We start from the raw sequence: 13,316 nt of genomic DNA, 5'->3' as shown, positions 1-13,316 counted from the left end.
TTTTCCATGTTAGACTTGAAAAGATGGGGAACATGGGGACATGGAGGCAACAAATGTTTCTTCTCAGGCAGGATATTGTCCCAAGCAGTGGGACAGGGACTGTCCTGCTTCCTGCCCTGTGTGGTTTGTTATGGACCTCAGAATGGCCTTCAGGGATCACTTCCTAGAGAAGATGTGATGAATGAAGTCCCCAGTCTCTGAAACATGTGCACTGACTGGAGTCCAACTCACTTGCTGCACTGAAAAGATGTTCCAAGTTCTTGCTCAGATACTACCAGGCAGGAGAGATGGCAGCCTGTCCAGATATTCTTCATCCTTGACCACTGTAGGAGAAGGCTTTTTTCTCCATTTCAGAATGCTATTCTTAGTCTCGTGCTGGGGAAAAAAAAAATAATTCAAACAAGTCAGAGTCCTTCAGACAGGGAAAAAAAGTCTGAACGTTACCCCTCCCACACCAGCTCTGAGAGTTTACCTGATCCAGGGATGTCCCTGACACTGCTGCTAGGAAAGGGGGAAAGGTTTGTAGCTTGTAATGATTGGCACTGAAATAAATGTAAAATAAGAGCACTGTCTTTCTATCAGCACAAATCCATCAGAGAAGAAAGCAGAAGAAACCTTCTTGTTCTTGTTCTCTTCTTTCCAGAGCTGTGATTTACAAAATTATAATTGAGCTGATGGCTCTTAAGGGCTGAACCAGACCTAGGAATTCCTGCAGCTGGTTCTGCAACCTCCTTCTTACTACCAGCCTCATCCTCTGAAATTTGCCTGGCTGGTATCACACTAACACAAAATTCTTCAGAGGAGCTCTTTCCTCAAGCAGAGTGAATTTTGTCTCTTGATAATCTCCATGGCCTGTGTCTCCTCTCTTTGCTTCCAGTGTTTACACAAAGCTTCCACAAATGCAGCTTCCCTGACAAAATAAGTGGCCTGTTTCTGTATTTCCCTGATCCATGCTACATACCATGTGTATGTGGCTTCTGGAATAACACCATCTGATAGCTCCCCTTACACAGCTCAGAGGGAAAGGATGCTGGAAGTGACAGTATGAATTCACTTGTGCCCTCCTAGGAGCATCACTGGTGGGGGGAGAATCCTAGGCAATTGCTGCTGTATGGGTAGGCTTTGTGAGGTGAACTAAACCAAGGAATAATTATTGCCTCTGATGGCAGTGGCAGCCAGCAGCACAGCTAAAAGGGTGAGACAGGCAGCACATGCTAATAGGCTGGGGGAATCCTGTCTTGACAGTTTTCAGCCTGCTCCATTTCTTTCAGCAAATAAGATGCAGCTGTTTGCCTCCGGCTCTCAGCAGACAAAGTAAACAGTGATGTTACAGAGGGTCACGGTGGGACTCTGTGTGAGTAAACTGAATTACTCTGAGGCAATATGCATTTATCCAGCAAAAAGGACACCCCAGACAACCTGTGCTGAGGGTAGCTAGCAAATGCCACAGACAAAAAATGTCTCAACAGTAAGTCAGAGCAAAACAGGAAACACCAAGTGTACATTTACAACATCCCCTTGTAAATGTAAAAAATATCCAGGGTCAGCCATTAGGATTCAGTGTATTCCTAATGGCTGACCGTGGATATTCAGTGTATTTCCTATTTTCCCAGGAAAGAGTGTGAGCACAGATTAGAAATCCCTTCTGTCTGCAAAGTCTTGACTTTCAGATGCTGGTTAATAGGATCCATCAGTTCTCTCTTATTAACATGTTTAATGACAAGCTGCTTGATTTGAAATTTGCATTTTGCTGGATACCAGCTGTAAGTTTTAAGGAAATTGAGCTATTTAGCTTTTACATTCCATGGTAGCACAGGTACAAAAAGCTTCTCCTCCTGTACCACATGAATTTATCTGCCAGAATTTATGTATTTTCATGTTTTCATAGTTGCTGATACAGAATGTATAACTGCGGATCTTGATACCTAAAACTGTGTATTGATAATTAGTTATAGAAAGTCATGTTTTCCATGAATGAGGAAATAATGTTTAATTTTATACTGATATTGTTTAAGCTTTAGGAATGAGATATGTCCTGCCTAGCTTGTGACACTGAATTTTCTGAGCTGGAAACTCATCATTAGCTCTCTGTTTAATTAAGGAAATGTGTGCCTTGAAAGAATGGTCATGTCAAATCATACTGAGAGGAATGTATGGCTTCATTTATACCAGAGTAGAACAGGGAGAATCTGCTCTCCCTGTACACTCACGATGAAACCTTTAAATTTGTCTTCGGTAGACGCTGTACAACAGTTCAGTGCTCCACCAGCCCCATATGATTTTAAGGCAGTTTTTCTTCCATATTTTTCCTTTTTTTTTTTCTGAGATAGATTAATACTGACCACTGATTTTTGGTTGTGGTCACTAGTGCTGTCAAAGTGAAGGTCTGTATCTGTTTTACTGAGTGAGCCAATGTCAGGGAATGTCCTTGGAATGGCACAGCCGAAGTGCAGAGCAATCCCCAGGATTCCTTGGGATCTGACAGGCTGGCTCCCTTCCAGACAGATCTGGGAGTGGTTCAGGGAAAGACACAGCTCCAGGCACTATTCCCAGTAGATGATTTGGATTCCTCTCTGCCGTGGAGAGCAAGGAAAGTGTAGTAGTACTGATATGGGTCTCTTACCATTTGCCTCAGGGCCAGAGAACAGTTGTGATCACATTTGAATAACCAGGGTAGACAAAGCAAGCAGTGCTGCACAAAGCATCCAAGGTAAGCATGAATGGGATCCAAAACCTGCTGAAAGCAGTGGAGTCTTCTGTTGTTATTAATGAGCTCTCAGTTAGACTGTAAATGAGCACTAAATGTTAAAAGGAGAAGGATTTGAAAAAGAACATATGGGGACAAATTTATCCATATACATTATGGATATATCTACATTCAAAGAAAGGAGAGCAAAACAAGGGATTTGACAGAAAAAAAAAAATGCAACCCTCTCAGGTGAGTTACTGCTGGGCCTTTAATAACATACTGGTTTTGATATGTTGCTGTACAATGAGTCTATGATGATTCCACCTAAATTCTGATATTAGTCATCAATTTATATTTTGTCTTTATACTTTATAAAATAGGCTAAGTATATGATTTCCTTAGAAAACTAATAGTCTCTCAAAATATTTCAGTTTTGTACTTTAATCCGTCATATGAATAGAGCTAATACTGATTCATTTTCTAATTTGGTGATAAATCATTAGTTCAGGCTAAATACTACTTATGAAATAACTATGATGCTTAGGGTAATACATTTTTTGTTTGAGAAAAAAGAGTTTTATAATAGGATATTTGGAAGTCATAGCTCAATCAAGACTTTAAGTCAATCTTCTGACAAAAAAGTTTTAGCATGTAGACTTTCAGTGTCTTGGTTTCTTTTAAAAGTGAGACAGTGACTAAAAAATGGGGGGAAGCAAATACATTAATTTCCATCATTGCCATACTCTGGAATTTTTTTTTACAAAATAAGTGCAATTCTGTCCATCCTGTGCCTTATGATTTTATCTTGAGTTTTAAACTCGGTCTCTTCCAAGAACACTAATAATGAACAACTGTGGGTTTCATGAGCTGCCTCTTTTGCATACTGTTCCTCTTGCACTTTTCAAGTAATGCTGATGTAATTAATTGTGGATTTGTTGGAATATGGAGCTTGCTTTTAGTCCGTACATCCTCATTAGCTGCAAGATTAGTCAGAGTGGGACTTTACTGAGTCAGAGATACCTTTTTGGCAAAGTCAGTTTACTGAAATAATAATCCAAACAGTGTTCACTTTTGCAGACTCTAGATTGTTCACTTTAAGCTTGTATTCCTGTTATAATCATGAACTTCCACCATGCTCTACAGCTGATATGTCTTTGTAGCTAGTCTCTTGCAAGTAGGCATGGATGTCTCTACAAATAGCGTTTATTAGCAGCTGAAAACTGTTAAAGATGTCATTAATTTAAAAAAAATATTGAAACCTGGTAAGTAATCCATCCATCTAGTGAGAACAGCAGAGCACAAGTCTGAAAAAAAAAAGATTTGTCATGTTGGTGAAGATGTTAAAATTTAGGAACCATAAGGGGTTTTTTTCTGTGTCTTAAAATATTTCTGATAGTTTTAGAATGTTGATAAGGGATGAGAGAGTACTGCATACTTGTACCTGCAGAGTTTGATGGCAGCAGGAGCACATTGGCATTCATGTGGAGAAAAGTCCAAACTTCTGTGTTAAGTGACTAAGAAAACATGAGGGAAAAGTGCTTTTCAGACCAATACTTGACAGATAAAATAGGAATTAGTAGGAATTTTAAATAGAAATATTATAATAAAATGTCAGGAGACACCTTTGTTATGCTCAGAGATATTTTGAATAGTATGGGGGCAGGACAGAGAGGGATACCTCAGCACAGAAGATAAAGTCAGGACCTTCTGGCATGTATAATGAAAAAGCAAATGCAAAGTGCTGCACCTTGAAAAGTACAATGACATAGGGAATGGGGGAAGCAGCTCTGGGAAAAGGGTGCTGGGGGCCCTGGGAGCTGGACAGGAGCTGGCAGTGAGCCTTGGCAGCAGAGGCAGCCAGCTGCATCCAGGGCTGTGTCGGTCATTCCTCCACCCAGCACTCCCTGTTAGACCATACCCGGGTACTGGGGCCAGGTTGTGCCTCCCACTGCAGAAAGATGCTGAGAACCTGGAGCAAGTTTACTCCAGCAGTCACAGAATCACAGAATTGTTAGGGTTGGAATTGACCTTTGGACATCACCCAGTCCAACCCCATGGCAAAGCAGGGTCACTACAATGGGAGCATGTCCAGATGGGTTTTGAGTGTCTCCAGAGATGGAGACTCCACAGGACCCCTGGGCAGCCTGTTCAGTGCTCTGCCATTCTCAATGTAGAGTCCTTCCTCAGAAGGTGGAAGGTGAAATTTCCTGTGTTTTAGTTTATAGCTACTGCTCCTTGTCACTGAGCTCCACCAAAAAGATCCTGGCATCCTCTTGACATCCACCACTGAGATATTTATTTATATGTATTGATGAGATCCCCTCTCAGCCTTCTCCAGACTAAAGAGGCCCAGCTCCTACAGTGTGTCCTCATAAGAGAAATGCTCCAAACTCCTCATCATCTTTGTGACCCTGCACTGACCCTCTCCAGTAGCTTGTCTGTCTTGTACTGAGGAGCCCAGAACTGCACACAGTGCATGTTCAGGGCTGGGGCGTGTCCTGTCAGCAGAGCCTGGGCCAGGGGGAGCTTGTCCCCTGTGGGGCAGAGCTGATTTCAGGGGCTCTCTGCTGACCTCTGGTTGAAGTTTGCTGATGTACACAGTTAAACTTGTTCTGTAGGCTCACATGAATCTTCTCCAATGAGAAGCTGAAGATGCCTATATATAGGAAATTAGTTCAAGTACCTTTATGTAACCCAGATTATTTTGAAATAAAATATAGGGTTCTTTCCCACCCCCCAAGATCAGCTAAATAAAGGACTATGAAATATATTTTCTCTATATAGTTTTCTGTTCAGAAACTAACAGGGTGCATTTCTTACCATGATTGAATATAGCAAATGGGATAACAAATTTCTGTCTAGATATTTGTCCCCAAAGATATGCTGCATATATTCCACTACTTATTTCTGCCAATTTATTATGATATTCTAGCTTCATAGTAGCTATCCACAGTTCTTTGTGGTATTTCATTTTACAGATACAAAGAAGAAAAGATTTTTTTTTCCAAGAGCCCTTTGTGAATGCCCTGAAAAGATATCGATGTACCTATGAAACAAAAGGCTTCTGCAAACACCAATGCAAGAAAAATTCTTTCTACTTGTTCATTCTGAAATGAATTACACATGTCAGGCAAATCAATAAATCTTTCTAATATCAAGAAAAATAAGGATCCCAGCCACTTCCCCAAGAAGCTTTATGTAAAAAGTGGCACAATAATTATGTAGGTGGATTATGATCTATAGGCAAGTGCACTGACTAGTAACATGTAAAAGTGACATTTCCTTTTCAGACAAATTTAAAATGAGCTGCAAAGATACATTTTGCAGTCAACTTGCTTGTACAAAAGCTAAATCAGGCATGCTCTTAAAATTGTACCGTATGCATTTTCCATCTCAGACTTTCCATCTCAGCCTCTCCCAAGTCAGTTATTGTGGGTGGAGCTGGCCTAATTTTTGCAATACAAAGCACATTTGCCTGAAGATCCATTTGATTAAATATTTTATTTTATGTTTCAGTGTCACGGAAACAATCCAATCAGATCTCACAAAAAATAATGATCAAGGAAAGAGGGCAAGAGAGGAAGGGACAAAAATCAAACTAACATGGAAATCTTTTATCTGACAGTTTGAAAATTAACTTTTTGACTTTTTAAGACAGATTTTTTTTAGACAAGGAAATATTAAGAACAATTCAGTGTTAGATAACTAAAAGCTAAACAAAAATAGGAAATACCTTTTCAATTAAATTAAATATTTTGAGGGAACCAGAATGGATTTAAAGCTTCCATTTCATTAATTAAGTTTTTAATGTTGGGGCTTCCCAGTCAGTTGGATTTTTTTTTTTTTTATTTCAGGCATAGAAATGAAAAATTGACAGAACAGTCAACATTGGGCTGTAAAATCTTCAGGTTAAGCGTCTCTTTCCTGGTGAAAAAAAATCCTTTTCCTTCCCCTTGAAAAATTTTCATGTGCTTGAGATTTATAAGAATATATCATATGTTTGGGAGAGCTGAGGATGTTTTTGGAAGCATGGATGAATGCTCAAATGTTGGTTTTAATTGCTAGTCTTTTGGCCTCTCTTGGTTCTTGCTATAATTATGATAACCAAAATCAAGGAATAACTCTCTCAGAGTTGTCACAGAAAGAACATTTTTATTTTAGAGTGTTACAGGAGGACCTTTGCACCAGGGTCACCATAACACATCGGCCCTGCAGCAAAGGCCAGGCCTCAGAGGGAGCAGAAATAGTTTGGAAGACTGAAATAGAGAAAGCACCAAATTCAGTTTTGTCTTATATGAATCAAACCCGACTGTGGCAAGGAAAGAATATGTATATATCTTCAACACACACAAAACCCCCCAAAAATGCAAAAGAAAAACAAACAGAAAACCCACCAATCAGAAACAAAAAAAGAAACAAACAACCAACCAAAAAAAACATAGAAAATAAATGAATCCTTAAGAAAATGCATAACCTTGCCAGTGCAGCATTTCATCAGCCCTGTCACACTGGAAAGGAGTGGGGATACAGGGACACAGGTCCTGCAGTGGGGGCCCTGCTGCTGTCCCCATCCATCCTGTCTTGCAGCTCTGAACGTGTCCCTGGCCCTGAGCTCCAGTGGGGGCCCCACTGGGGCACAGCCAATGGCTTGAGGCTGTTTCTTGTGGAGCCCTGGGCTGACAGAGCCAGGCAAGCTCAGAGGCAGCTCCAGGCACTTTGCTGTGAGCTGTTCTGGTTCTCCTGGACGTGCACTCAGTCAGAGGGAGAAAAGATAAGGGCTTTGTTTTGCCCTTCTCTTTGAACAAATGCTAAAAAGCTTTGGAACTCCTACCGGATCAGACCTCTTCTTGATGTCTTGAGGAAATTTGGCTAAAAGGCTCTGACTTGAATAGCTGGCACTTTATAGAAAATGACAACTGATGGCTGGAGAGCCCTGAGGCTGGTAAACAATGGCCACAGGGAGGATCTGCTGGGAGGAATATTGCTACTATGGTTTAATCTCAAAAGCCAGTTTGTTTCTTGTGGTAGGTGGTAAAAGAAAAGAATAAGATCACATTATATCTGTTCTTGTATTATTTAGTGCAATGATGAAAGGCATTGCAATGATGACAGTGCTATGCAAGCTCAAGTGAAATAGAATCTTAAAATAGAAACAATACAAACACTTGGTGAGCTATATCCACTGATATTTCTGTGGGAAGAAACAATACAAATGAAATTTTGTAATGCCTTTCACTCCCTTAAACTTAAAAAAGCTACAAGTGTAGCAGTAACAAAAAAACCAACAAAAATCAACCAACCAAAAAAAAGCCAAACTTGCAAAAATCACTGATTTAAACCTCTCACTTTTATCACTGGACTTGTGAATTTAGTGATTAATTTAATAAAGTAACTTAGTCTCTCTGTGTTAGTTTAGTTTTCATTTAATTACATGTGAAAGGCACTAGTTAATAGGAAGCTAACAATCATATTTTCTGTTTCTGTCAGGTGCTGAAACTAATCTGAACTTGAGGAGCAGGGAAGATCCAAATACATCAGATCCTGGATCAGAAACACAGGATAAAAATGCAAATAATCATGGAACTCAGTCATCTAATCCATTGTCCAGTTCTGTGACTGCTGAAAATGGAAATTCAGTATCAAATGGTAAGTAGTTCTTAATCCCAAAATTCTTCTAACATAAAATTGCTGAAGTATTTCCTTGAATGAGGCTCGAATCTTCTGAGTTGTGAAATATCTCTTTCTGGAACTGGCTTAACTTTCTATGTGTGAACTGATAAGTCCCTCTCCAATAAAAGCTGAATGTGAAGAACATAAAACAGCCTCTGTTGAGGAATTTGTAATTCCTTCAGCTCCAAGTCTGTAAGCAGCCTAAGGTATGGAGGTCTGAGATTTGAGATTCTGATCCTATAATCAACAAAAATGGGACAGAAAATAGGAAATCAGGATCTCCCTTTGCTGTAGGTGCCTTACGAGTGAATGAAATGTTTATTATTATTGCAATACAAAATGGTACAAGAGCAGTGACAGAATATGTTTCAAGGTTCTAAAAGCACTAATCCTAAGTAACACCTCTCTGAGTTCAGATTTTTAATAGAAGTTATTTTCTCATTTTGTGTAATGAATTTAATTGCTCTTATTTTTTACTTCTTTTTTGACAGGAGTAGCAACTTTCTACATCTCTGTGCTATAAAACAGTGATTTCACCACAAATCTTCCATACTTAGCAGAATTCTTAGTCTGAAAGAAAGAGCTCTTTGCCAAATAGACAAAGTAATCAGACAGCCTGAAATAACCTTTTACATTGCAATGCTGAAAGTTGTGGTCCTACATCACCCAAAACAGTGCCACGTATAATTGCAGCAATAATGTATAAAAAACTTAATTTTGAACCAAAACAAAGAAAAAAAAAGCCAAATTTAACTTTTGGTAACTTGAGAGTAGTTGCGGGAAAGCCCAATCCAGATGGTGTAGTTTGTACTCCAGACTGCACCCCTGACTAACTTAGGTTCTTGTAATTTTGCCTCTGGCCCAGCTAAACTGATGCTGCCAACCTTGGACTGAATTAAACAAGGTCTTACTCAATGCACAACTGTGATATCCTAATATTTACTTAGGTGTACGTAAAGGAAAGCTCTTAGGATGTAATCAACAGCTCCATTTGTCTTTCCAAGCTCTACCAAGCCTCTGCTTGCCATGTCTGTGACAGCATGCTGTTGCTGTACATGGAAACTTTACTTATTTGATAAGGCCAATTATCAAAGTGCTTTTTGCAGAAATAAACAGAAAATCATTGATAATCTGATTCTTAGCTCAAGGCTGTCCTGGGCAGTCAATTCTAAAGTGTATTAACATAGTACAAAATCAATATATTTTTCAGAACTTGCTGTTTGGCTTAGTAAAGTATTTTTATTCATTTGTGGTGGTCTAGAATTATGAAAAAATTTTACATTTTACCTTTTATTTGAATTAAGTGAATAGCACCTACTTTTAGAAGGTACTTTGCATTAAAATTTTGGTAATTTTTTACTACTTTATTTGACATGGATCCAAACTGAATCCATGTAAATAAATTTTTAGTTCAGGAAATTATTTGAAAAAGGGGGTTGTTTTGCATTCACAAAAAACTGAGATCTTTTAGATGGAAATTTATTTCAAGCCTTTCACTCAACCAAAAAACGTGATCTTACAAAGGGAGAATTTTTACCTGAAGTACAGAGAATTTGATGTAGACAAGAATGCAATAGTGGTACCTGACATATAATTTACAAGACTAGCAGTACACTAGAGGCCTTGGATGTCACACCTTTCCCCTGTACATACCTAATATATCATTTCCCAGCTTCAAAAAGTGATAATCTCACCTCAAAACAACACATAATTCCAATTACTGGGAGGCCAGGGTCAGATTCCCTTTGCACCAAGCAGTAAAGAACTGAAATGCTGGACTCTCTCAGATTTGACCTGGTTCAAACGAGGTCCTGAGCTTCAAATAAGGGATTTGCCTTCTTCACTGTCTGTGTGTTCAGAGGAAGTCCAGATGATGTAGAAAAAGATCCATATTTATGAATACTTTACATGAGCTTTATTCAGAAAAACAAAGAAAATTTAAAAACTGTTGTCCCTAGTTACAAAGTTGTGGGAAGGGACTGTTATTAGGGGGAAACTAAAAGGAGGATAGAGAGGCTTTAAGGGGTTTTAAGCTTTGTTTTAATTCTCATTTTCCTACTCTGATTTTGATTGGTAATAAATAAATTCAGTTCAATTCCCCATGCTGAGTCTGTTTTTCCCATGACAGCAACCAGTGAGTGATCTCTCCTGTCCTTATCTCGACCCACAAGCCTTTGTTATCTTTTCTCCCCCTGTCCAGCTGAGGAGGGGAGTGATGGAGCTGCTTGAGTGGGCACTTGGCATCCATCCAGGGTCAACCCACCACAAGCACAGCACTATGAGGGCTGCTGTGGGAAAAATGATTTCCAGCTCTGCTAGCCCAACACACAGACCTACCATGGTGTCTGTGATTCTGGTCTGTGAGGTCCTCAATATTGCCCATAATGGATTCCCTTTGTTTCTGCTTCTGTCTTTGCTTCCCCTCATCCCACCTTTCAGATCCCCTGCAGTGCTGTGTGAATGCCATTCCCACTGCTGCAGAAGTGATGGGGAAGCACAAGCTGTGAGCCTCACGATAGGATCAGCTTTGCAGAGGTGTTTGTTTCTCTTGGGAAGGAGATTACCTGGCTGTTTTACACTGGGTAACTGGTTTTTACACAGATAAATTTGGGACAGCTAATTCCCACATCGAGAGTGCATTATAGTTACAAGACTTCCAAAAAACATGTTTTATACTGAGGGGATGAAGTTTTGAATCCTGGACCTAATATTGAGTTCCTGTGTGACACAGAGATATAATTTGAGAGCAGAATGCTTCAGGCATGGTTTTTTTGCCTTTGCATTGCTTCTGCCATGAAAACAAGCCAGGGGAAGAGGAACCAGGGATTTCTGCATTGCAGGAGGAATCCCTGGCCAGTGTATAGGTAAAGTGATATTTGCAGGCTTTTTAGTTACAATTGGTCCTTCTTGTCAACCAGCATGCATACCTATTATACTATACCTACATGGCAAAAAAGAACTTTTCTGTTTCAGTAAGCATGGAAATAGTAAATATTCAGGAAATATGTGATTTGGGTTTTTTTTTGTTTCTTTTTTAGTAAAACATATCAAGGTCTTTTGAACCTCATTTTGAAATCAACCAGTGCATAAATCTCAGATTATAATTTAGTATTTTTCTGCTTTAGGATTACCAGAGGAAAATGACTTTTCCAGACTGTCTGCCAGCACTACAGCAGGCTCATCTATTCAAAGGCACAGGGAGAGCCACACTAGTCAGGTAAATATTTCATTGATAGCCTGCTAAACCACTAAAAGATAAAAAGATCATAATAGGCACATGTTGAAAGCTTTCTCTTGATTCAGATTTGGGTATTGGCATTGAAAAATGCAGACTTCTTTAACAGGTTTGTATTGAGCTAAAGACAATAATGAATTTACTACCTTTTTTTTTTCGACTGAACGGTTTTTATAGTGAGCTCAAAATTTATGAAACATATTGTTGCTGGTTGTGAGGATGCTATTTCCAGGCAAGAAATATGTCTTTTAACCCTGAGAGGACCACGATATTATCTCTCTCAAGGTACTGATTCATTCATACCAGAAATACTTGCATGAACCTGGTAGAATTAAATGCATAATTATATCATACTTTTAAAATTAAAAACAATGAAGACCTAAAAAATTGCTCTTCACAATTTCTGTACAAATGCCAATAAGTAATGAAATCAAAATATCTATCAAGTAAAACAGCAGCAGCTACTAAGGTAATGTGACACTTGCATTGGTTTTCTTAACATTTCTAATGAGCTAAAGTAATTTTAAAATTGCAACATAGATTAATTCTGATGTGCATTAAATGAACAAAAAGGCATTGTGGCATTCACATTTTCTGAAAAATCCCTTCACCCAGGATTTTTCTCCTGGGAAACGGAGAAGCCTCAAAGAAAAAGGAAAACAATAGTTATCTGATTTGCTTCTCCTGTGTTATGCTCCTTTGGAATGTGTTTGGAGATTGTTTATCCAGCAGGTGATTGTTTCATTGGTTTCTGCTGTGAATTATTTTGACTTATTGGCCAATCAGGCTCAAGCTGTGTCAGGACTCTGGAGAGAGAGTCACGAGTTTTCATTATTATTTTTTAGCCTTCTGTAAGTATCCTTTCTATAGTCTTTAGTTTAGTATAGCATTCTTTAATATGATATAGCATCATAAAATAATAAATTAACCTTCTGAGAACATGGAGTCAGATTCATCATTCCTTCCTTTGTCTGGGAGCAACCCAAATACAGTAAGGGATAAACATTTTAATAAGATTTTTTTAAAGTTCTTTCTTCAATATTTTGTATCTAATGTGAACCACTTTACCTTCTAAGTAGCCAATTCTGGCATGGGAGCATTCAAAAATTTTATTATTATATTACTTCACTTAAACAGCATTAGTGTATTCTCCTATTGTCATTATGTCTTCAGTGCACTTTTCTAAATGGGTAGTCCCAAGTCGTTTTTTTTTATTTGAGATGATTGTAAGAAGTCTACAGTAAAGCTAAATATTGTCCAAATAGAAAACAAGTTGGAGCTAAGAGGACTTTTCTCAACAGAAACCTCTCATTCACCAATTTTACCATTTTCAAACTATTTTACCAGAAGGTAAGAGAAGTGCTTTATCACTTGTTGTCTGTGGGGGACAGCTGACATTTCATAACAACAAAACACTGGCCTTAGCCAAGTTAAATGAATGTTTGGCCTTTGACTCCAGCAGGAGCAAGATTCAACCTTCGACATCATACTCGGTGTTAATGCAGCTCTGAAAAACATTAGGTTTCAACTGGATAAATATGTGAGCCAACCAGTACAAAAGCTTTCACTTTTTGTTTTTCTGCCTTACTGTCAGAAGCATGTAACTACAGGGCCTATTCTGAGCTGAAAAATTGCGCCAAGACAGCAGTCAGCACTACACTTATCCCTTGAGTAAGGCTGGCTAGATCTCACTGGAGCATAGATGGGAGCAAATCCATCTTG

General features: G+C 38.8%; 1 protein-coding gene across 4 annotated transcripts in view; it reads left to right on the top strand.

Annotated features, from left to right (window-relative positions):
- Positions 1–13,316, top strand: part of MYO16 (myosin XVI) — a 361,146-nt gene that overhangs the window by 323,559 nt on the left and 24,271 nt on the right. For all 4 annotated transcript variants that reach the window (XM_054271508.1, XM_054271509.1, XM_054271511.1 and 1 more), the window contains exons 33-34: positions 8,177–8,335; positions 11,485–11,576. In XM_054271508.1, the coding sequence (XP_054127483.1) occupies positions 8,177–8,335; positions 11,485–11,576 (251 nt within the window). The remainder of the gene's footprint in view (positions 1–8,176; positions 8,336–11,484; positions 11,577–13,316) is intronic.

Source organism: Melozone crissalis, unplaced genomic scaffold, assembly GCF_028551555.1.
Source record: "Melozone crissalis strain CALT ecotype California unplaced genomic scaffold, PUWL_Pcris_2 ptg000013l_1, whole genome shotgun sequence".
In the NCBI taxonomy this organism is placed as follows: domain Eukaryota; kingdom Metazoa; phylum Chordata; class Aves; order Passeriformes; family Passerellidae; genus Melozone; species Melozone crissalis.
This window is presented reverse-complemented; position numbering and strand designations above follow the sequence as displayed.